At 42.0% G+C, this 23,909-nt stretch overlaps 2 protein-coding genes across 3 annotated transcripts in view; both read right to left on the bottom strand.

Annotated features, from left to right (window-relative positions):
- The window catches only part of LOC120416956 (galactosylgalactosylxylosylprotein 3-beta-glucuronosyltransferase P), an 82,997-nt gene extending 62,653 nt beyond the window's left edge, over positions 1–20,344 (bottom strand). Inside the window, exon 1 of one of the 2 annotated variants that reach the window (XM_039578861.2) lies at positions 19,331–20,344. The gene's annotated coding sequence lies outside the window, so the exon portion shown is untranslated. The remainder of the gene's footprint in view (positions 1–19,330) is intronic. The other variant, XM_039578860.2, reaches the window with a different exon arrangement.
- LOC120416979 (uncharacterized) lies at positions 10,971–16,400 on the bottom strand. Its single transcript, XM_039578903.1, has one exon. It carries the CDS (start codon positions 16,398–16,400, stop codon positions 10,971–10,973), a length of 5,430 nt encoding a protein of 1,809 aa, XP_039434837.1.
- Positions 20,345–23,909: the final 3,565 nt, after the last annotated feature.

The raw sequence follows: 23,909 nt of genomic DNA, 5'->3' as shown, positions 1-23,909 counted from the left end.
CTTTTTGAGCATTGAATTTCGTTGGAAATGTTCGACACATCGCCAGTTAATGGTTTTGTTCACGCCAATTATATAATTATTGGAAAGCTAATGTTGCGTGTTAATGCAGGATTTTACGCTCAAATTGCTTCAATGATTGGCAAAACCAAGTTCAAAAAGGGTTTATGTTGTTAATTTAATTGGAAATGTTCAATTTGATAACATTTTAAACACTTTTCTCAATTTGATGACGAAAATGCTTCCGTAAAATTAGGGGATGAAATCTTGTTGAACACAAAATCAGAAAACAAATAGTTCCCCACAAAAGGGCAAGATCACAAAAGCGTTTCACAAGTTTGCCTCATTCGATGTTCAGTAGCCTATGTGTCCTTTATCGTAGTTGGTTGGACATCAGCGTGACAGAAGCAACAAAAAAACAGCAGCAGCAAATCTGCCTCTCTATCGCACTGTGACATTAAGCTACATTTCATTCTGTTTCATTTGGAAAATTGGAATTTTGTTCGGTGTTCCAGTACACTTCTGGTGTGTTTTTTGAAACGGTCGCATTTAATTTTTTATAGTTGTTGAATGGTTTTAAAATTTAGACAATATTGTTTTTAATCTTCTTTAAAAAAAATCCAGGAAAATTCTCAATTTTCAAAAAGTCCTCAATTCTATTAATTTATAAACATACCCCCTCGAGCTGAAAAGGGGTGGAGCGAGCAAGAGAGGAGGTTCAAACGGAAAAAAATGAACGAAAAGAACAGAGACAGTCTGACGACGGCAGTGAAAAGCTTTCACTAAAAGCTGAGCTTTGCGGGCCGAGCTATTCTGGGATTTTGCTGCAGAGCACATTTTTTTATGATTGCACACACACGCAATTGTCCTCATCAACTTGGATTGCACGATGAGTGAGGACCCGTTGGGGTATGAAATTAGGGCTTTAAAAATCATTTTGCCAAAATTAGCTAGATTTTTTTATCGGAAAATATTTGTTTTGATGAAATTAAACTGTTTTTTCATAATTTTCATTATTATTTTATGATTTCTAAATCCATTCGAAAGCATGATTGTTTTTGGATCTTCAAAATTGTTAGGATTGATTGAATTCCAATAAAGTTTCATTTTTATTTATTTTTTGTAAATCGGTAAAATAGTTCCAAAAACAATGTCCGATTTTCAGATATTTTTGTTCAGAGATGTTCAAGCTTGGTCATGACTTTCTTGGTAAAATAAGTAGATTTTTGTAACAAAAATCAATTATAGGTCGACTCGAAACCGATGCATTTTATCGAAAAACTTAATTTTACATTTCTTAATGATTCTTCAAATCGACAAAATTTCCATTTTTTCGAAAAATTATGATAATAAAAAAAATTGGCAATACTGCTAAATAAATTTGACCGTCTTGTGTTATAGCTCAAAAGGTACAATTTTTGAACATCAAAAATTAAGTTTTCCAGGTATGGTTGCTTTGTGCAATTAAATTTTTGATGTGATAAAGTGAAACAAAAGCTATTTTTCCTAAATTCTTACCATTAACATGAAAAGGCCGTTGCACATATTTTTCAAGTTTTCTGTCCCTTGCCTCTGGCCAATGTCGAGGGTGGGGCCAAAAAAATGAAAAAATTAGATTCCTTACCATGGTTTGAAAACAGCGTAGTAAAATGCAAAAAAAAATCAGTACAGTTGTTTTACAATCATTAGTTTTCAAAAAATCTTTGGGTAAAAAAACTGTTTTTCCTAGAATTGTTCATCGAAATTTAACAAAACTTCAAAAAAAAACTGTTTTAATCATGCTCAAAGACATTAACAACGCAGTAAAATACCATTTAAATTGTTTTCAGTTGATTGAACGTCTACTTCATTCAAGTTTTGAAGTATTTTGAATAAAAGAATTTAAAAAAATATTTTCAGCGGCCTAATTTGAATAATTGAAAAACCTTGAAAATTTGTTTCATCCTGCTCGGTCAAAAAAATCATGGTCAAACATCTCAGATTGTGGACCGAATTTGTGCCAGAAAAAATCTGTAAAATTGTTTCTAAAACTTTTAAAGTAAGTGTGCAATTTAACTTATTTCACAAAAAATTTGATAAAATTACATTGAAAAAGATGCAATATTCAACCATAACCTTTTTTGACCTTCAGATATTCCAAATTTTTTAACATGTAATACAAATCCCTGTTTCTAAGAGCTCAACCCCTGACGTCAATTCTATTGTATCAATTTCAGAGTGCAGCCCACGGCATCCATTTCACGTTGATCCTTACTCCTCGTCACCACCCTGCTGCTGCAGGTTGCCAAGAGCAAGGACACTGAAATCGGACAACAATACCCTTCACTATCTTCGTTGGTCATTACAAATTTTATTTGAAGCATCGGAAATTCATTTTTAATATCAGTCAAAACCTAATGTAGATTGAACTTGAGTGTAAAACAATCTTTTTTTGTCATAGAAAAATACAATTTCACCATTTAGGTGGATAGATATCAGCGATTTTCTTCATTCTCATTGATGAAAGCAAAGTGTTTTTTGTTCACCGCCCAACAAATTGATGCCCTTTATGTTGTCCTCAATGAAAAAGCGAAATTGTCCATTTATGGATCCTGATCGAACGGGGGACGGAGCAAAATATCGAGCATTTCTCGGTCAAGGATTTTCCCGGGTGGCACCCGACAAACGAGAACTAATAATGTCCCACCAGGGGAGGAGCAAAATCCCAGCTAAAAAGGAGCGAGAGTGCCGGGTTATGTATTGATCCTTGAGGGGTTCATGTGTGCAATCAGACGGTAAATTGCTGCCAAAAAGCGACTTTTCAATTTACACCAACTGGTGCGCTACCCGAAATCTACCACCCAGAAGGACCCTTTTCCGCAATGATCCGAGACTATCGGTCTGGCCACCGCAAATGGGCCTCGGCCTCTCGGTACTCGAGAAAGCTTTTCTGGCAAGCCGATGGTGGTGGTTTAACTTTGATATTACTAAGAATATGGACATGTTGCAGTAAAGGGCCCCCAGTTGGTGGCTGACGATGCTGAAGTGCTGCCAAGTTTTTCAATCAGGAATCGCAAAGTGGCGTTGTTTTTGGTCTTGGATGTGGTGAATTGAAATTTTAATAATGCTTCAGAGTATAGATGGCTTCGAGCCTCTCCTTTTAAAAAGAAGTTAGTTCTGTTAGTTGAATTCTGAGCAATTTCAATGCTCGACATTTTTGAAGTTGAAGGATCCCTGAACACGCTCCAATTGACAGAATTGAATTTTAGCGAACTTCCAGCTAAAAAATGGAGATGTTAGGTATAAATGCTATGGAATCATCTTAAGAAAGTATTTCAATGAGTATAAGATTATGCGTTAAGGTTTTGGCATACAAATACAAAACAAAATCCTTGTAAAGCTTTTTGAAGCAACTATCCAATTGATCCCTTCAAAACACGTTTCATCGCAATCGCTACCCGCCGTAATGAAGAAATCCGCAATGTAGGTCACTGGAGGCCCGTTGTACGTGCCAAAGTACCGCGCCGTATGCAAAAGATTCATATTTCCACTTCCGGCCGGGCCCAATGACATGGAAAGAGCCATTAGCAAATTGCGTGTGTTATGCTACTTAAGTCGTTGAACGTGGATTTCCTCGGTCCGCTTCCAGGTCCGTCCCCTTCACCGGGTGTGGTCCCCTTTCTTGCAAGTAATAGGCCGGTCCTGTACGATATGCCTATACTCGTGAACAAAGGCACGACGGAAGAAAGTGTGTCGTAGTCGACGTTGTTGTTCCGTACAGGTGAATGAATCCACCCTACAAATCTTCCCCGGGGGAGGCTCTCAATGCTCACCAGGAATCACAACCACCGTCAACAGTAATGGGAAGCAGTGATGAGAATTCGGTACTAAAATCATGTTGTATATTTGACCAATTAAAAAAATCACCTTTAAACATATAAGCTTATTCACGAAAATGTGTAAAATTACCATTATAACAAAACAAAAATCTTTGCAAACAAGAATTGACCTGAAGCATTCTGATTATTATTCGTTCTCTTTACCGCCGCACCACAAACACTTGGTGACAACAATGAGAGAAAGAACCCATACATTCTCTCTCATTCTGGTGATAACTAGATGTAATTATTTGGAGTGACATAGGGGGATGGCGTCGCTATTTTTAGACCACATTTTCCACTTTTTCTTATCGAAACTGACTACTTTATCGACTTCATTTTGCTGGGCGAGATAGGACGCCGTCTATTTTTAGACGATGACTCAGCTTTTTTCCACTCTTGCACTTAAAAAAACCAGGTGGCAGCACGATGTAACGCCACGTCCCTATTGAGTGTCAGATTTCTTTTGTTTGGGTGTTTAGGGATGTGGCGTTACATCGTGCTGTCATCTGTTTTTTTTTTTTAGTGCAAGAGTGGAAAAGTGCTGAGTCATCGTCTAAAAATAGACAGCGTCCTATCTCGCCTAGCAAAATGAAGTCGATAAAGTAGTCGGTTTCGATGGAGAAAAAGTGGAAAACGTGGTCTAAAAATAGCGACGCCATCCCTCTATTGAATAGGGACGTGGCGTTACATCGTGCTGCCATCTGTTTTTTTTAGTGCAAGAGTGAAAAGTGCTGAGTCATCGTCTAAAAATAGACAGCGTCCCATCTCGCCCAGCAAAATGAAGTCGATAAAGTAGTCGGTTTCGATGAGAAAAAGTGAAAAACATGGTCTAAAAATAGCGACACCATCCCCCTATTGCTCAGTTATTTGATGTTTTCCAGCGTAATTTTTACCATAGTTCAGTGAAATTGAGTAGTTTGATAAAAGACATTTGCATCCCTGTATGCTATCCCTAACGAAGAAAACTCTCAAACGAGTCCATGCCCATGTTCAACGCTGATTAAACTTTTATCAACGACAAAGGCGGCTCACCAGGTTTTTTCCTCTCATTTCCCAAGCCACTGTGAACCTGCTACAGGTAATCCGTAACACGGGTCGGGGGGAAACGTTGGATTATAATTCATAGCTACACACTAAATCAGGGACGCAATACTCGGTAAAAAATTTACCGAAATTACCCTGTAAAAATCAAATTTTACTGAGCTGTCAGTTGAATTTAGGAAATATACTGAACTACAGTAAAAAAATCGCTGAAAGTACCGTACTTCAGTACTTATTTCACTGAGCTACTCAGTAAACCCTAGTTTCCGGTAAATCATTGGTACTCGGTAATTTAATTACCGAGTACTCAGCTAATAACCTTGTGTTTTACTGAAAGCTCAGTAAAGTTTTACCGAGTCTCTCAGTTGAAACTTATGTCATTTTGTAGCTGTCATTTTTTTTATTTGGTCGCTGTTGTCGGACATTTCTCTGAGTACATTCAGAAAAAAGTAATTTTAAACTATAAATTGTGACAAAATAACAGGTATGTGTCTTTTTATTTAAGAAAATTAAATTATTTACTATTTAGAATAATCATTTTTTTTCAGCTCACGTCGAAGCTTCTTCTTTTGATCCATTTTAGAAGGAGCTGGTTTATGTCGTCATTTTTCTATTTTTTAATAATCATGAAAAAATAAGTTGTGATGTTATTGTGAATGTTCATAGGTGAATAAATTTGGTCATCTTTTTGAATAAATAAAAGGAAAATTAATTCAATCCATAAAAAGCATTACCGTAAGCACCGTAAAAACTCAGAATATGTACCGAGCAACCGGTAATTTTTTACCGAGGTCCTCTGTAAAAGTTCAAACCAGCTGTCAGATTAGCGTTTACTGAGCTCTCGGTAGTTTAAACTTTTACCGAGCTGAGTACCGAGCACTCGGCTGTTGAGATTTCGGTAAAAATTTTACCGAGTACGGTAGAAAAATCTAAGTGTGTATTACACCACGTTACCGCGTATGCAGCAGGACCAGAGTTCGTCACAAGCGTTCCGTAATAATCGATGAAAACCTACAAGTTTTTGCCCCGCTCAGATCCTTCTTTAACACTCTTTTTGCGTTTCATGTGTTTGTGTCATGGTTGTGCGTTTTGCGGATGACGTGACGCCCTCCCGCTGGGATAAGACCGTGGTCAACCTGCCGACCTGCCAACAACCGGACTGACGAAGGTTTGTTTTGTGGGGGAAAGTTCCGACACGGACCTTTTAAGTAAGAGGTGTGTCCCTTTTTGCTGCATGAAAACTGAGGAAAAGTGTAAAGTTTCCGCAGTGAATTGATCGCCGCTCCAATTAAGGTGGAAACATTTTGCTCAAAGTAAAGAAAAGAAACAGTTTTGTAACAAGTGATCTGTTACTGACAATTTAAGACGGTCAGAAAGATGACGTGATAATACACCCACAAGAAAGAAATGCAGCAGAAATTGTCATCCTGATTTTCTTACATCAAATGAATGCTTATCTGTCAAAATATGCATGAAGCACGCTCAACACAGTGTAATTTGACAACGATCTGTCAGTTAAACCTTACTATTGAAAAGAACACTTTATTAAGTAATTTTAAGACCTTTCTGGTAAGGAACGTAATCGTGAACGTAATGCAGTATTTTGTGAACTCAAATTTAAATGTACAAGAATTGTTTGCTTGTATGAGCGTACCATTAAACAAAATTTGCAAATCATTTCTCTTTGTTCCCTCCCCCAATTTGAATATTTGTCACTCTCAATTTTGTTTATTTTTTCAAGAGGGCCTACCTTTTGAGTACGCCGCTTTTTGTTCGCAGCCACTGGAGACTGCTTTTCAATCCCGAGAAGAAAAAAAACCCGAGAGGGGACCAAAACCTCGCCGTTCTACCGAACGCGACCTTTTTTTCCTTCAAAAACCCGCACACAGCAGGCCGGGGGCCCACGGGACTGACAAGAGCATTTCCCAACCATTGCCATGGCGACCGAAGGAAAAACAAACTTTGCCCCCTCGAAAAAAAAACTGCAACCAAAGACACCTGCCGCTCGATCATTTTTCCTTCGGTTTTTGTTTTCAGAGCAAATATTTAATTTTTACCCGGGCGACGATGACTTTCCACGAGCACACACACACATGCCAGCATTCCTCACTCCAAACTCCAAACAAACTTGTTCATCTCAGAAGCGCCAAGTGTGACAGTAGCGCAGAGGGAAGCTACAATGAACTCCGGGGAAAATTCTCGCACCCGGCGTAACCGATGGGGCGGAATTAATTATGCTCGGGACAGAACCAACATGAAACACAGTCCACACCGCGTTGATGTCACTTTTGGACACAACAAGGAAAGTCCGCTGTGCGAGAATCCCTTGGGCATTACGGAGTTTATTATGTTTTGTGACGTTAAATCACTAAAATTTCGTAGCTTAAAAGAAAATTTAGTTTTTTTTCATGAAATTATTTTTATTAGGTCCTTTTCGGTACTGGAACCTGGTTAGGACCGAGTCGGCTTTTGTAATTACATTTTAATTAAAGTTAAAGAAAATTTAGTTATATGCGTTAAACATGCAAATTATTTGGCATTTTTTTAAATCATGAAAAATATCAAACAATAATCAATATTTTACCCAAAAAAATTTCCGACATTTTCCATCAGTGCTTTCGCAAACTGTTTGACGTAAAGTCACTGAAACGTTATAGCCAGTGGAACGTGTACAAAATCTACGCGAATGAACTCCCGAACCGGCATCGGGACAGACCGGGACGCCAACGGGCACACTCGGGTATGTCATATAGGGGAGGCTGGCCAATTGTGAGGATCTCAATGGGATAAATGAGTCTGATCAATTTTTGAATTATTTTACCCGTTTTCTTAATCCAAATCGCACTTGAGCAATTCTCTACGAAATCGGTCGACTATTTTTTTTTGTTTTTTTTTTTATCTGGCTCAAACTTTGTGGGGGCCTTTCCTAATTCCAAAGAAGCTATTTTGTGTCATTGGTTCACCCATATAATTTTGGCAGCCGTCCATACAAAAAAGGTACGTAAATATTCAAACAACTGCAACTTTTGAGTGAACTTTCTGATCAATTTGGTGTCTTCGGCAAAGTGGTAGGTATTGTTAAGGACTATTTAGAAAAAAATAGGCACACGGAAAAACAAATTTGCCGATTTTTTTATTAACTCTTTTTTCACAAAAACTCAATATCTCAAAGGTACGTATTTTTTTTATTTTCAAGTTTTTTTTATATGTTTTAGGGGACGAAAACCCGCAACTTTTGAGCCATAGAGCAGTATGGTAAAAAAATCTGCCGCAAAGTTATGATTTTTTGATAAAATAGTGATTTTTGAAATAAATCAAAATTTCATGTAAAAATTTTTTTTAACTAACTTTTTATGCAAATTGAATTTGCAATCGAAAAGTATTTTATAGATTTTTGATAAAGGGCTTCGTTTTCTGAGTGCTTGTGAAAAAAGTTAATTAAAAAATCGGCATTTTTTTTTCGTGTACCAATTTTTTTCTCACTAGTGCTCAACAATACCTACAACTTTGCCCAAGACAACAAATTGATCAGATAATTCACTCAAAAGTTACAGTTTGAATATTGACAAACTATTTTTATATGGACGGCTGCCAAAATTGTATGGAGACTTGTATGGGTGTAAATAAAATCAATTTCCGGTTTTGGTAGAGAATTGCTCACATGCTTATAATGTTGGTGTTTCAGTATTGAAACTTCAAATATGAATTATTTTTTCGATCTATATTTTTAATTAGTTTTTTTTTTTAATAACTTGACAAAATTTGTTGTGAGTGTAGGGAATTCTGGATTTCTTTAGCACACTTCACTTTCAAGATTTGAAATAAATCGATTGAAAACTATTTGGAATTATTTTATTGTATCACATTAAGTTTTGCATTTTTATTCAAATCGTACATGTTGGATGTTTGGACTTTGTGACCTATTTCGGAGATAGACTTAAAAATTTAGGACATTGTTACACGTTTTCCTTTGTATTTTGAAAATATTTGACTATGTACATAGCATATCGTGTTACTTTTTGTTTCAAAGTGTTGAAAAGTAAGCTTGAGATGAAAATTTTGATTTTACTCATCATTGTTTTCTGCATACAACACAGTAAAACATTTTGTAAATTTGGAAGGTGATAATTTTGAATATTTAATATTACCTCTTTTATGATGTAATATTACATCAGTTTAGACTGAAAAGTGACATTCAACGGAAAAGTGGTAAATTTACACATTTTTAAGGGATTTTTTTTTTCTTATATAAAAGATGTACTCATTTCCAGATGTAATACTACCATGATTTTTTTTACTGTGAAGTTTACTTACAAATTATTAGGATGTTCATAGAAAAAGGCTAAGAAAATAATCGAACATTCGTTTCTTGAGCAGAGATTTTTTGGTCGATTTGATGTCTCCGACAAGTTGTAGCTGATTGTAGTAATTGAGACTTTTCAACCAAAAATTTGGTACAAAGAAATAAAAATTCCGAAGTTTTTATTTCACATTGCGTCACAACAGTGCCAACTATTAAGAAATACTGCATGAGGAATGTTTTTTTTAAGAAAAAAAAAATGGTGATTTTTGAAAAGTTTCGAAAAAAACACTCGAAGTTTGTCCGCTCTTCCAGCTGTTTCTTCGGACACTTTAAAAACGCGAATAAAACGAACAAAGCTGCGCGAACACTAAAACAACTTTATTCCGCTCGAAAAGACGCGTTGTTACCCGGTTGGTAGTTTATTGGGATCTGAATAATACTAATTCTGATGCTGCTGTTGAGGGTCCGCGATCGAGTACGATCGGGGAGAGAAATGCATTTTTGCTAAGAGAGTAAGAGAGTGCGATCTGTGGATCACGTTTGTGCCCTATCAGCAAATCTTCTTCTCGTGTACAAACATACGCCGGCCGCCTTGGAATCGACCGATTTCAAAACAATTCACTACTACTACTACTACAACTACTGTTATTCCTATGGCTATTTTTAGATCTATTGTTACGACTTCAAGTTCACTTTCGATTTCATTTTCCTTTTCGTAAACAATCTTCGAACAATGCGACAATCGTCGCCTACTGCGACTGATCGAGCTATACTATTTTTCGCCTAGCTTTCTCGATCTTTTCTGTAACTGTTTCTGTTGCTGTTTGTTTGCAATTTTTTCTGCTGTGCTGCTGTTGCATCTGCTGCGGATGCCTCGATCGCGATCTTCTGCTGCTTCGTGCTGGATTTCCAACGGTGTTCACCGCCGGACTGTAGACACCAACGGACTGGACGCTGGACTGCTGACTGTTGTACTCGAACATCTCGCTGCTGGACTGAAGTGTGCTCCAACGGACTTCGCCGCCGGACAGTTGGCTTCGACGGACGTCTCCATCGAACCGTATCGTGCGCCTCTGCGTGGGCGTTCTGGACTCGTGCTGTGTGCTGGCTGTGCGACCCGTCAGGGCCGTCTCCGGTGATGGTGTGCCGATGCGCTATCAATAATATGAGAGGGTGCTTTTTAAACCGAAAAACAATGCATTGAAAAGACTTCCCTGGAAACGGGGACCGGTTGGCCCCCGTAGTCGCCTCCGGGCGACTGTTGAACCTCCACGATGCTAAACTACGATGTTGGTGATACCTGGTGACTGCGCTGCGATGATCTTCGACAGGTGTTGAACCGTCAAGCAAGCTGGCCTAGCTCACTTGCGACCTCGGGAATGCGTGGGAGGTTGAATTGGCCATTTCATCCTCCGCTGCAGGTCTGGATTGCGTCGTACCTCGAAATACCAAGCGTGTTTGCATCGTTTAGGGCGGGTTCTTTACTCATGCGACCGTTACCGAACTCAGCTGTACCATCTCCACGTAACATGCAACATAAACATCATCCATCACCAGAACAAAACAGATTACCTCAAATCTTCTTCTTTTTAGGGCAGACGTGGCGACATCGGTTGGGCTGCCGAGTGCCTGTTGTTCCGGGGTGGAGACAACCAGTATGACTGAGGAAGAAACATTCTTTGAGCTTTTTGAATTCAAAACGATTACTTAACTTAACTGGGGTTGCGGAGGCCTTTCGACCTCCGCCGTTGGAGGAGACAGGTCTCCCCTTACGCCGAATCATTGTCTCTGATGGGCAGTACGCAGATCTTAGAGATTCCGCGATTGTAGCTGCCATCCTTGGTTCGTACTGTTACGACACGTACGTTGCCGTCTTGCCCTGGGTGGATGTGTGTGATGCGGCCTAGTGGCCACGACATTGGTTGCTGGTTATCTTCCTTGAGCAGGACCATCGTTCCGACCTTCACGTTCTCCTTCTGCTTCGCCCATTTGGTTCGGTTGTTCAGGTCAGACAGGTACTGCTGAGACCATTTCCGCCAGAGTGTCTGCATGAAATGCTGTACGTGTTGCCACGCTGACAGACGGTTGCTTGGCACACTGTCGAGGTTCGGCTCCGGAATCGCCGTTAGTGGTCGGTGAATCAGGAAATGACCCGGGGTGAGCGCTTCAAAATCGCTGGGGTCGCTGCTCAGCGGGGTCAGAGGCCTGGAGTTCAGCACCGCCTCAACCTGCGCCAGCAAGGTTTGCATTTGGTCATAGACCAAGTTGTGTGTGCCGATTGTCCTCTTGAACAGAAGCTTGAAGGATCGTACTGCGGATTCCCACAAGCCTCCGAAGTTCGGCGAGCGTGCTGGGATGAACTTGAATGTGATCTCTTCGTTTGCAGCTTCGTTGATGATCTTCTCCTGACTGACTTGGTTGTTGAACAGCCTGCGTAGATCCTCCAGCTCACGTTGCGCTCCCACAAAGTTCTTGGCATTGTCGCACATTATCACGGAGGGCTTGCCTCGACGTGCCGTGAACCGCTTGAGAGCTGCTAGAAAGGCTTGGGTGGTCAGATCTGCTACTAATTCGAGGTGAACAGCTTTTGTCACCAAGCAGACGAATATCGCCACAAAGCTCTTGATCGGCTGTGCACGACGGTGTGGATACACGATGTGAAACGGTCCGCAATAGTCCACTCCAACCTTTGAGAACGGTGTGCTTGGCAAGACTCTCTCCGGTGGTAAATCTGCCATCAGCTGCTCGTGGACTTTCGGCTTCACTCGGTAGCAGTCGACACACCGGTGGATAACTTGTCGTGCCAGATTCCGGGCGTTTGTCGGCCAGAACCTTCCTCTAACAGCAGAGACCAGAGCTTGCTGTCCCACGTGGAACATGCTACGGTGATAGTACTCCATCACGATCACGGCGAAAGGATGTTTGTGGTCGATAATCATGGGATGCTTGCGAGTTCCAGAAATGCTTGCGTGACGCAGCCGGCCGCCGACGCAAAGTATGCCGTCAACGAGTTGCGGGTTCAGTGACGCAATTCGAGAGTTATCCCGAACACGCCTTCTTGCCGTGAGATCAGCTAGCTCTTGAGCAAACGAGTCACGTTGAGACAGTCGAACTAGCGCGTGGAGCGCACCAGTGAGTTCATCAACACTCAGCGGTCCCGTTCTGCGACAGTTGCGATTCTTCGCTTGGGCGTTAAAACGAAATCGTAGCCAAATTGCCGAGATCCGGACCAAGTCCGTGATCTTCGAACGCACTCCAAAGATCTCGTTCGGACCCACCACTGGTAAAACCGCTGCTACGGGACCCCTTACTTCCAGCACCTCGGGATCTAGATCAGCTTCGTTGACAGGAACTGGCTGCGGCCAGTTTACCTTGTCCAATATCAGCCAGCGAGGCCCATTCCACCAGAGTGTCTCGTAGCGAAGCAGAGCAGGGATCATTCCCCGTGACACGATGTCAGCCGGGTTCTCGACGCCTGGCACGTGGTGCCAGTTCTCCATCGGGGTGAGATGCTGAATCTCTGAGACTCGATTGGCGATAAAATCTTTCCAACGGGACGGTGGGGCTGATATCTGACACTTCGATATCATTGAGTCTGTCCAAAAGTAAGCCTTCGCACTCTTCAGCGACGGGCAGGCGGAAATGACCTTGTGGTACAGATGCGCAAGTAGCAAGGCTGACGTGAGTTCCAGACGAGGAATTGACTGCTTCTTATTCTTCCGCTTCTGATTGTCCAGTGGAGCGACTCGAGATTTCGAGATTAGCAGTCGCACGCTTACTGATCGGTCTTTTGCAACCGTTCTGACGTAGATGCACGCTCCGTACGCTACCATTGACGCGTCACAAAAGCCGTGCAACTCAACTGCCTCGTTGTCGTCGCCGATTCCAACCCAGCGTGGTACAGTAATTCCGTCCAAGCCCATCAGATTCCGACGGAAATCACGCCATTCTTCCTGCATTTCCTCGTTCAGTGCATCGTTCCAGTTTAGCTTAAGCTCCCACAGACGTTGCATAAAAATCTTGGCAAGAACCACCACAGGTTGCAGCAATCCGTAAGGATCGAATAGTCTTGCAGCTTCAGATGCGACGACCCGCTTCGTAATGACTGGAACCTCGATCCACTTCGGCGTGGTGAACATGAAGCGGTCAGTTCTCGGCTCCCAGATTGTTCCCAGCGTCTTCACGGTGGAACTCGACGTATCCATGTCCAGAAGCGCTCGACAGTCACGCAAGCTCTCCGGTACGTTCATCAAAATCTCCCTGCTGTTCGAATTCCACTTCCGCAATGAGAGGCCAGCTGACTCCATCAACTGCACCATCTCGTGAACCAGCTGCTTGCCCTGCTCGATGCTTTGGACGCCAGTAGTCATGTCGTCGACGTAAAAGTCGTTCTTGACGACCTGTGCGGCGACTGGGTGCGTTTCCGCGCCCGCTTCGGCTAGCTTCTGCAGGCACTTGGTTGCCAGGTATGGCGCAGAAGCCGTGCCGTACGTGACGGTTGTCAGCTCAAATATCCGCAGGAACTCGTCCGTCGAGTCACGCCAGAAAATTCTCTGCAAACGCTGGTCAGGTTCTTGAACCTTTATCATGCGGTACATCTTTTCGATGTCCGCGACTATCGCGTAGCGGTGCAGACGGAACCGTAAGGTAATGTCGATCAGATCGTCCTGCACTACTGGTCCGACCAGCAGCACGTCATTCAGCGAAACTCCAGTAGACGACCGACATGACGCATCGAACACCACTCGCAGCTTCGTTGTGGAGCTGTCCGGTCTGAGCACTGCGTGGTGTGGTAAATAATAAGCAACTCCTTCTCCCTCGTCCACCACCTCTCGCATGTGACCCAGATTCAAATACTCGTGGATGAAGTCGCTGTACTGCTTCTTCAGTTCCGGGTTTGCTGACAGTCTCCGTTCCAGTCCGAGATACCGCTTAATCGCTGTGGTTCTGGAGTCACCCAACTGCTCCAACGCTGACACCTTCTTCGGCAGGGTGACCACAAAGCGACCGGTTGCATCGCGTACTGTCGTTGCTTCAAAATGCACCTCGCATGCCGACTCCACGGTCGACAACTTGCTCTTTGTCCAGCACGTCTCCAGCTCCCAGAATCGCGTCAGCTGCTCTTGGAGCTCCTCGTTAGTGCAGACGTACGCCATCGCAACCGCTTCCAATGGTGAGCTGTTCGGAACGCGACCAGAAATGATCCACCCGAACACGGTGTTTTGCAGCGTAGGCCCATCGTCAGTTGCTAGTAGTCGTCCGTTCTCCAGCAGATTCAGGTAGTGCTCTGCGCCAATGATCACATCAATTGGACCGCTTTCAAAGAAGTTAGGATCGGCCAGGACGGATCGCTCGGGTAGCTTCCATTGAGTCGGATTCACGGTAGCGGTGGGCAACGCCACGGTCAGCTTCGGAAGAACGTAAAAGAGCATTTCTTCCCTGAACTCCGAGATCGCCTGCGATCTGGGCTCGACATCAGCACGGACCAGTTTCGTGGCGTGCGAAAGCGACGACCCAATCCCTTGAACCGACAGCGATGCTGAAAACTTCTCAAAGTTCAGCTTTTTGGCAAAACTTGTTGTCATGAGACACTGTTGTGAACAGGAGTCCAGCAGTGCGCGTGCTTGCATGGACCTTCCGTGTTTGTCTTTAAGCATGACGATTGCCGTAGATAGAATAACGTTCGGTGTGGGTGTTGTTGGGAATGCAGTGTAGGTGTGGCTTGTGGATGGCGTTTGTGCTGTGTTGGTGAGGTTCTGTGTGGGTGTGGACGGTGGAGGTGTGCTTTGCGAGCCACTGGCTGTGTTCGTGTTGTTCTGGCTTGTGTTCTGGTTTCGTGGCTGTTGGTTTGTGTTTGTTGGTCTGTACGGTGGCTGTCGTTGCTGTGTGATCGCTTGGGGAGGTCTTGTCTGTTGCGGTGGAGCGGAGTTTCTTGACTGCAGCAGTCCGGAATGCAGCATACTGTGATGTTTCTGCCGGCAGTGATGGCAAACTCCTCTCGTACACGCTCGTGCTAGATGTCCAGGGGACAGACAGTTCCTGCACAGTTTTGATCGCAACACCACTTCGTTCCGCTCCGTCAGCAGCATCTTCTGAAACTTGTCGCAGTGAAATGGTGAATGCCACGGTTCTCCTCCACAGAGACTGCACCTGCCAGACGACCGCACTAGGGTGTGGCACACAGAAGGTTTGCTCTGACGCTGATCCGTTCCTGCAGTTTTCTGCTGTGCAATAGACTGCAGCACACAACATTGGTTGCGCAGGTAAGCAATCAACTCCTCGTAGCTCGGCACATCGTTGCAGCAGTAATGCGTCTCCCACTGACGCAGCGTTGACGGATCCAGCTTCGTGAAGACCATGTAGCCCAGAATCGTACTCCACCCAGTCGTGTCTTCATCCAGCTTCTGTAGCATCAGCAGGTTCTTTTCAAATTGACTTACCAGGAAGCTTAGCCCGTCGTAGCTCTCCTTTTTGAGCGGCTCAATCGAGAAGATTGCATCCAGGTATGCTTTCACGATCAACTTCTTGATCTCGTACTTCTTCTGCAACACCTCCCACGCAACCTCGTAAGTTTCCGCAGAGAAGTCGACGGTACTGATCTCCGCCGCAGCGCTACCAGTAACAGAAGATCGCAGGTAAGTATACTTGTCCATCGGAGTCAGCTGCGGATTATTGTGTATCAGACTCTTGAACGAGTCACGAAACGCGATCCACTCGTAGATGTCGCCGCTGAATCTGGGAAGTGTAATCTCGGGGAGTTTCACCTTGGAGTACAACTGTTGCGCTGGCTGAACGAGCTCTTTCGTTGTCTGCGTTAAATTTCCGTCACGCAAGAACAGCAGGTCTCCCATCAGCGCACAATAACGATCCTCGAAATCTTGAATAGCCTGAAAGTTAGGGTCCCCCACAGTCAGGTCTTCTTGCTTCACGCCGTCACCACCGGGATCACCGCCTGTTCCCACCGCTTCAGTCGTAGCCGCAGTCGTCGTCTTCTTTTCAGGTTCAGCATCTTGCAGTACTTCAATCCGATCCCGTAGTTCGTAGAACTTCACCTGCAGCTTCTCCAGCGAATCCAAACGCACCCGAAGCTGGTTGTAATGGTCCGCCGCCTTGTAGTTTTCCACGAACTTCTCGATCAGATCCAGCATGTCGTGAATTTTCTGCTCACGCTTGAGCAGCGTAGCCATTTCGTCCGCCATCTTCGCGCTAATCACGGTTTCACTTCACAGCACTGCTTTCACCGGAACGTTGACAGACCGCGACCGCACAACTCAACGCTCGACACCGATTCCGCGCGACAGACAGACAGACTCTCAACCCAATTGACAGCAGCGAGGGGGATAGTAACCAGAGAAACTCAACAGCAGAAGGATTCCAGCGAAACTGAGACCGACCAAACCAGCGGACACCACTCTGGGACGAACACTTGCCAAAATAAACGAGACTCGCATGCACAAGATTGATTCAACCAGACTTTATTTTCTCCTACCGTCACACAGTGGCCACATGCACCAGGCCAAACCAACCACCCTACTTCCCTGCGGCAGTCCACCGATCTCCAGGTTCCCAGCTTCCGTAGACAGCTTCTACCGCAACTCAGCTTCGACCGCCGACGCCGACCAGCAACTCCGGAACCTCAGCAACCGCCGAATCCGCTTCCGTACCGCAGCTACAGCACCGATCCTCCCGTGATGGCGCGAAAGTCCACTTCAAGGCTCAAAACCGCGATGGCGTACAACGACGCCGGTTACAACCGAGTATTGTTCTTCAGGTCACTGCACTGTCAGTCCAGGTCACTGAACCTTCTTCTTCAACCACGTAGGGTTCACTGAACTTTTTCCGCGATGGAACGTTTCCAAACCGAAAGTCTGGAATCTACTTTCACTTCCACTGCCACCGCGTCCGCGAACCGTGTCCGAATTGTCCCGATCCGGCTCGAAGGACCAAAATGTCCGCTCTTCCAGCTGTTTCTTCGGACACTTTAAAAACGCGAATAAAACGAACAAAGCTGCGCGAACACTAAAACAACTTTATTCCGCTCGAAAAGACGCGTTGTTACCCGGTTGGTAGTTTATTGGGATCTGAATAATACTAATTCTGATGCTGCTGTTGAGGGTCCGCGATCGAGTACGATCGGGGAGAGAAATGCATTTTTGCTAAGAGAGTAAGAGAGTGCGATCTGTGGATCACGTTTGTGCCCTATCAGCAAATCTTCTTCTCGTGTACAAACAAAGTTGAATTTGCAATCGAAAAGAACTTTTGTAAAATTTTGATAAAGTGCACCATTTTCGAGTTAAACCATTTCGCGCTTTTTATATTAATTTTTTGAATTGGAAAAATGTGTTTATCTCAAAATATTATCAAATAACTGGAAAATCCTCTACAACTTTCTTTTTATTCAAATGTTCATCCGACCTTTTTTTTGCTGGCTTTGCAATGAATCAAAATTAGAAAAAAAATTCTGTGTGTTACCCAATTAGCCTTTATTTTTCAAATGATGATATCTCGAAAGTAATGATCCGAATTTTAATGAAAAAAATAGTAAAATTTTCTCATATCATAATTTTTTTTCACAAATTCTAAGTCACGAGTGACATTTCAGGATTTTTTTTCCGTGTTCCTTATCATAACTTACAGTTTTCCGAAGACATTAATCGTTCAGAAAATGTCTTCTCAAAATATAGATTTTTATAGCGCTATTGTATGGATAGGCGTCAAATTTGTATGGTAAGACTAATAATGAAAAATGGCTCATTTGAGCATTAGGAATCGATAGCCGAATTTCATACAAATAAAAAAAGGCAATAAAGAGTCAAATTGCGTTTTTTTTGTTCGTGATTCGATATCCAAAATTTCTAAGAAACCTTTGGATAATCGAAACTTTGTATAAACGAGGCTTAGGATAATAGAGTCCGGACTGTATTTTCAAATAACCAAAACTAGCGACTGCTTCCCCCTACTCGCGCGGTTCTATGACTCGCTTGAACTATGCTTTGCCAGTCGCGCTCGGTCGTCCAAGTTTATGCATTTTTAAGCATGGTTTGTACGTCTGACAGCTACATAGACAAACCAACACCATGTATGTTTGCCTGTGTCCAGGAGCGGGGGTGAAGGCACTGGGCAGAAGCAGCTGTTATAGAAGAACGGGACGTACTATGCGCTTCACTATACTTTCCGGAACATCGTCGAGGGCCGGGGGGGACCCAACGATGAGCATAAACTATGATCCGCGAGGAACTCGGCGCTTAGTTGGGTCAATAAAGAGAGTGAGGGGGGAGGAAAATGCCACCATACAGTTGGAAGTGTTTCCAAGGGAGAAGTGGGCATCATAAAGTTTATCATTATATATTTACCAGGGCAGAGATAGCGCCGCCAAGGTGGAGGAAATTAATTATTCTTTTTGAAAGTGGGATGTCTAATCTGATTGATCTCTTGAAGCTGCATGTGTATCATCCGAGTCGGAATCAAATATTCATGATGTTTACCGAGCACGAAATGGTGCAGCCAAGTGGTTCTGCTGGGGTATTTTCTTGCTAAGAACTTCTTCAAGTGCGACAGGTGTGGCAGTTGAAGGCTGTTAAAATATGCATGAAAAGGACATGCGAAGCAAAGTGATATGGAAGGATTTAGCATTTAATAATTTAATCTTAACCAATCTAATCAAGTGAGATGAAAGGTTTCAAAATAGAAATTCAAGTTTTGTGCCTTCCTCACCCATAACCAGAGTGGACGCCATCTTGGATCAAACGATCCTAGGTCATCATGGACGATTGTAAGAGACGTCAGCGATATTAAATTAGCGGTAGCCACTATGTATTGGTCAAAAGGGTCGATTTAATATAACAGATCCATATAAACCTAGCTGGCTATACGATTTGTCCTCATACACAAGGATGTTATGCCTTGACTGTAATACATTATAGATAAACGGAAAAGGTTGCACCCTGAAATCAGTATTATGTGCTGCAACTATTCTTCAAATAACTATTCTAAAAATGTATCTTTACTTGTTTAGAACTCCGAGTTTATTGTATCGTCACAGTGATTCCGTGTATCTCAGATTGACCTCGAATTTGCCTCCGCAACTAGCGCATAACCAGACAACAAAACAAACTGTAAATTACTTTACCTTTGACTTGACAGCTCAATTCATCTCCAGATCTCTTCTCTTCCAGTATAACTCGTCCGCTCCGTTTCTCGCACTTATTCTGAACACCCCGTCAACCGTTCGTTCAGAGCGCTTTTCTGTCGCGTTTCTGGAGACTACCCGTCGTCCCTCTGATAACGGTCTTCCGGTGTCGTTTCACTGACTGTAGGATGCTCGATAAATTGAGTTTAGAGCTCCGTATCTCCGGCAGTCCCGGAAATGCCAAGCTACGGGTCAGTTTCAGGTCGCAAGACGACCCAGAATCCTTCAATTAATAAAATTATGCGGTATAGCAGGAGATCTGCTCAATATCCGGTCACATTGGCCGCTGGTCGTGCTGAACAAGCGGACCTTGACGGATTGTAAGGATGTACACAACACCACCGACACACCTCCACTTTCCTCGTGCAGACACGCAATGGACAGACAGACAAGTCAGTCGGTGACGGCCAGGACCTGCCGCCGTGAAGGTGCACCACGCACACACACCATCAAACACCAGGACGACACCGACGGTGAACCGAGAAGGGAAAATCACTCAGACACTCTCAGGGATGTACACGGAGCCAGCACGGTGAGTTAATACGATTTTCCCGAACTAGACTTTTCCTGTGAGCTTTTCAGACTGCAGACTACAACAATCTCACTATTTTTAGCCTTCCCGGATGTGCCAAATTCAATTCCCTGGAGTGGCCACTAAAACAATCACTACCAAGCAAAAGTGGTCAAGCTTCCTGTCCGGAGTACAAAACCATAACACAAACCAGCGGAATCGATAAACTTAATTTTAGCCTGTTTGTGTTTCCGCAAAAAAAACCTAAAACTTCACTCAATCTCAACGCTCGGCACTGTTTTGAAAACACTTGACCCTCTCCACCCCCGCTTTGCAGGCCAGCCTGTTCTGGCCGGAAGTAGGACGAAGACACTACACTACAAGAGGGACTCGACGTGTGTCCGGATACGTTCAAAGCTGCGACCCAACTGAACGCATCGGCTGGCCAGACGAACTGTCTGTAGATATTGCTGGGCTGAGCGCACACATGGATACCACATGCAGTCTAGAGTACCATGCTCTCTCGTGAGTGTCTACTGGTTTAGTATGGGTTTAGTTGGTTTGATTAGGTGAGTGATTATGCGCGGTGCAGTGAGTGTCGGCGGAACTAAACTGTGGGCTGAAGTGATGGAAACAGTTAATATCTGGTTGACAATCGTTGTTATCTCAATATTTCTCCATCTATCGATGGTTTCCCTTTAAACTGCATTATACTTCGATGCTCTTCTTTCCTCTCTAGTTTGAATCTAGAGTTTTTTTAAAGGTTCAATAAACAAAATTCGAAAATTTTCCCTGACACAAGGCAATTTCAAAAATAAACATCAAAAAGCAAAAAAATAAAATTTAGTTTATATGACCTTTAAAAAAACTCTACAAATCATCTCTTTCTCGATGATTCCTTGGATTTCATTTGCTTCAGAAATCCTTAACTTTTACGTTGAATAAACAAGCCTTTTACAATATATTCTAAACAATAAATTTGATTTACAATATATTCTAAATAATTAATTTACAATCGAATTTTTTAGTTTTTTCAATGAAATTTTAATTTAAGTCAATGTTTTTTTTGCTTGTCAATATCCAAGGGACCGCCGAGGAAGAGAATCATCAGTTTATAGAACGATGCAAAATGAAGACTCGATTGAAAATATTTTTTTCTTGATACCCAGCTATGGGAGAGAATCATGGCAACGTCCATCAAACAAAAACAAACTAATGTCAAACACCCTTCAAAGCTTCGTTTCGCCAAGAAAAATGTCTATGCAAGCCATGAGAAAGTAAAATTATTGACAACCGGAAGAGATTTCTAAGGCAAACAGAATCCAAGGGACCGTCAAGGAAGTGATCCTTCAAGCAAAGGAAAATATCGAGGAATGAAGATAATTAAAGTATGCAGATTGAAGGGACTGAAGAATTCATCGATAGATGGAGAATTATTGATATCGAGAAGATCGACAGCCAGAGAGTCGACTGTAAAACTATTTAAATTTTGATCAATTCATGGCATTTTGACAAAAGCAGATGATTTTTGTACTTAGTACATTAAACAAATTTATCAAACTTTGGCTCAGTTCCATTGATTGTCAAGTCTCCTCAAATGCACTATTAGACTAATCGGATCGGACCCTCTTGAAAGTGAGGTAAAAATTTATTGTAAACAAGCCTTACCTGACAAACTTCGTTTTTTTTGGTTTATTGACGTTGTCAACTTTTTTGCTTCTTCAGCCTCCTGTGATCAAAATTTGATTTTACGCAGCTTTTCCCATACAATCTGCAGATTTTCCGGAATCGGTTCCAGAGTGGCCAAAGTTGTCACTTTTTGGCGTAAGAACCTTCCTTGGACTTTGACGAACCCAACGCAACAAAAAGCACCTCGATCCGACGTTCCGTGTTGAATTGATTCGCGTTTGAACAAAACCGTCGAAATTTTTTATATATCTAATCTATATATATAAAAAATTTCAACGGTTTTGTTCGAACGCGAATCAATTCAACACGGATCGTCGGATCGAGGTGCTCTTTGTTGCGTTGGGTTCGTATAAGTTCAAGGAAGGTTTATATGCTGAAAATTTTCCACTTTGGCCACTCTGGAACCGATTCCGGAGCATCGGCAAATTGTATGGAAAAAGTTACGTAAAATCAAATTTTGATCACAGGAGGCTGAATAAGCAAAAAATCAAAAAACGTCAACAAACGAAAAAAAAGGCAGAACGAAGTTTGTCGGGTAAGGCTTGTATAGATATAAGAAGATAACGTCATGATTCGAATTCCCAGACGCTTCGAAACCCGGACACCTCATCTTGTTTTATCAATTATTTGGATATAAGTTCGCATTATGAATGTCAAAACTGTGTTATTTGATAAATTCTAACATCAACTTTCTTTTAAAGTTTGTTTGAACGCTGTAGTTAATGCCAAAACAATTAAATAAATACAAATTATAAGAATACCACAAATGCGAAACATTTCACGTGAAATATTTCATAGACGTCCGAAGCACCGAGAAGGCAAAGCAGAAATTTATGGTTTTGATTTCCTTAAATTCTAGCAAATTTTTATATAAAATATCGATTGTTTTGATGTTAACAGCTTATTTGAGACCTAAAGAAAGCCATTCACTAACATTTCAGTCCAAATTTTTTTCGATTCATTAGCAAAAACGAGTGTCCGGAATTCGAAGCAAAAGTGTCCGGATTTCGAATCAGCTTTTATCAGTGTCCGGGATTCGAAGCACAACAAGTCATTTTAATTTTCAAATTCTGATGAAAAATTGTTAGAAAAGACATATTTTGCATGCATTCTCTTAAAACTGACTGTTAATACTACATCCTGATGATATTTCTTCATTTCCAACTAATTACATGATTTTTGGTAAGCTATAACGAAAATGATATGCTACTAAGTGTCCGGATTTCGAATCATGACGTTATATTCGTTTAATATAAAATTTCACCTAACTTCTAAACTTTTTTTTACATAAAATATCACAAACAGTATAACTGCCAAAAAAAATGTATCAATGAATCTGAAATAAAATATCTAATTATATTTCTGGATAACATTTTTTATATAGAATTCCTGCTTGATTAATTATCAAAATTAAGCGCTAACGATATCATATCTAATGAGTAATAATTTTCCAAAAAAAGACAGACCAAGACCATTTTAAAATGAGTATATTTCAGGTGGTGGTTTGTCCAGGGTGGTCACCCCGGGAAAAAAAATCCGAAAAAACGGAAATTCAACTGACGTACCAGAAAAGCATTTAAAGCTTAGTTTAAAATATACAAACTTCTCTTCAAATAATTCAATTGTTATTTTTTTCTTTCTCTAAGAGAATGTTTTTTTTCTAAAATCTAAATATTCCATGATATTTATTATCTCAAGCGAATTTATTTTAAAATTTCTAAATGATTGTAAGATGTCTGTTTTCCCATCAAGTTTGTCTAACAACAGTCAGAATTAAACTTTAAAAAATTACACACCCGTAATATTTTTTAAAACTTATTCCTATTTTGATTTCAAACTGTATTTAAATATCAAAATCAAATCAAATTATTCGCTCTACAGCATTGCCTTGGCGTTCTCGATTGCGAGATTCTTACTCGAAACTAGGTGTTCGAAGGCTTGATTGTTGAGGCAATTGCAAACCTCTTTTTACACCATAGCTTCCATCCACCCCGGGATTCGAACTGACGACCTTTGGTAGTTAGTCCAACTGCCTACCAGCGACTCCACCGAGACAGGTCCCAGGGAGACGACTCCTACACCTGGACTGAGCTAACGACCTAACCTTTTAGGTTAGTCCGGGGCCAACATTTACTTCTCTTCCGACGGAAGGCGTGATCAGACAAATCTCGTCTCGAAAAATATATATTTCAAATAATTCTATTTTTACTTTAAGACCATTGTTGAAACTAAAAAACAGTTTTTTGTTAAACAGTTCATGAAAAAATGTCTTTAAAATTTGTTATTTAAGAGAATTGGAGCAAAACATCAGTAAAGCTT

The sequence above is a fragment of the Culex pipiens genome, chromosome 3 (assembly GCF_016801865.2).
Source record: "Culex pipiens pallens isolate TS chromosome 3, TS_CPP_V2, whole genome shotgun sequence".
Lineage (NCBI taxonomy): Eukaryota > Metazoa > Arthropoda > Insecta > Diptera > Culicidae > Culex > Culex pipiens.
The sequence above is the reverse complement of the archived record's forward strand: the minus strand, read 5'-3'. Positions and strand labels throughout refer to the sequence as shown.

Coding starts and splice junctions, on each gene's coding strand:
- LOC120416979 (XM_039578903.1), bottom strand. CDS start 16,400: ATGGCGGACGAAATGGCTACGCTGCTCAAGCGTGAGCAGAAAATTCAC.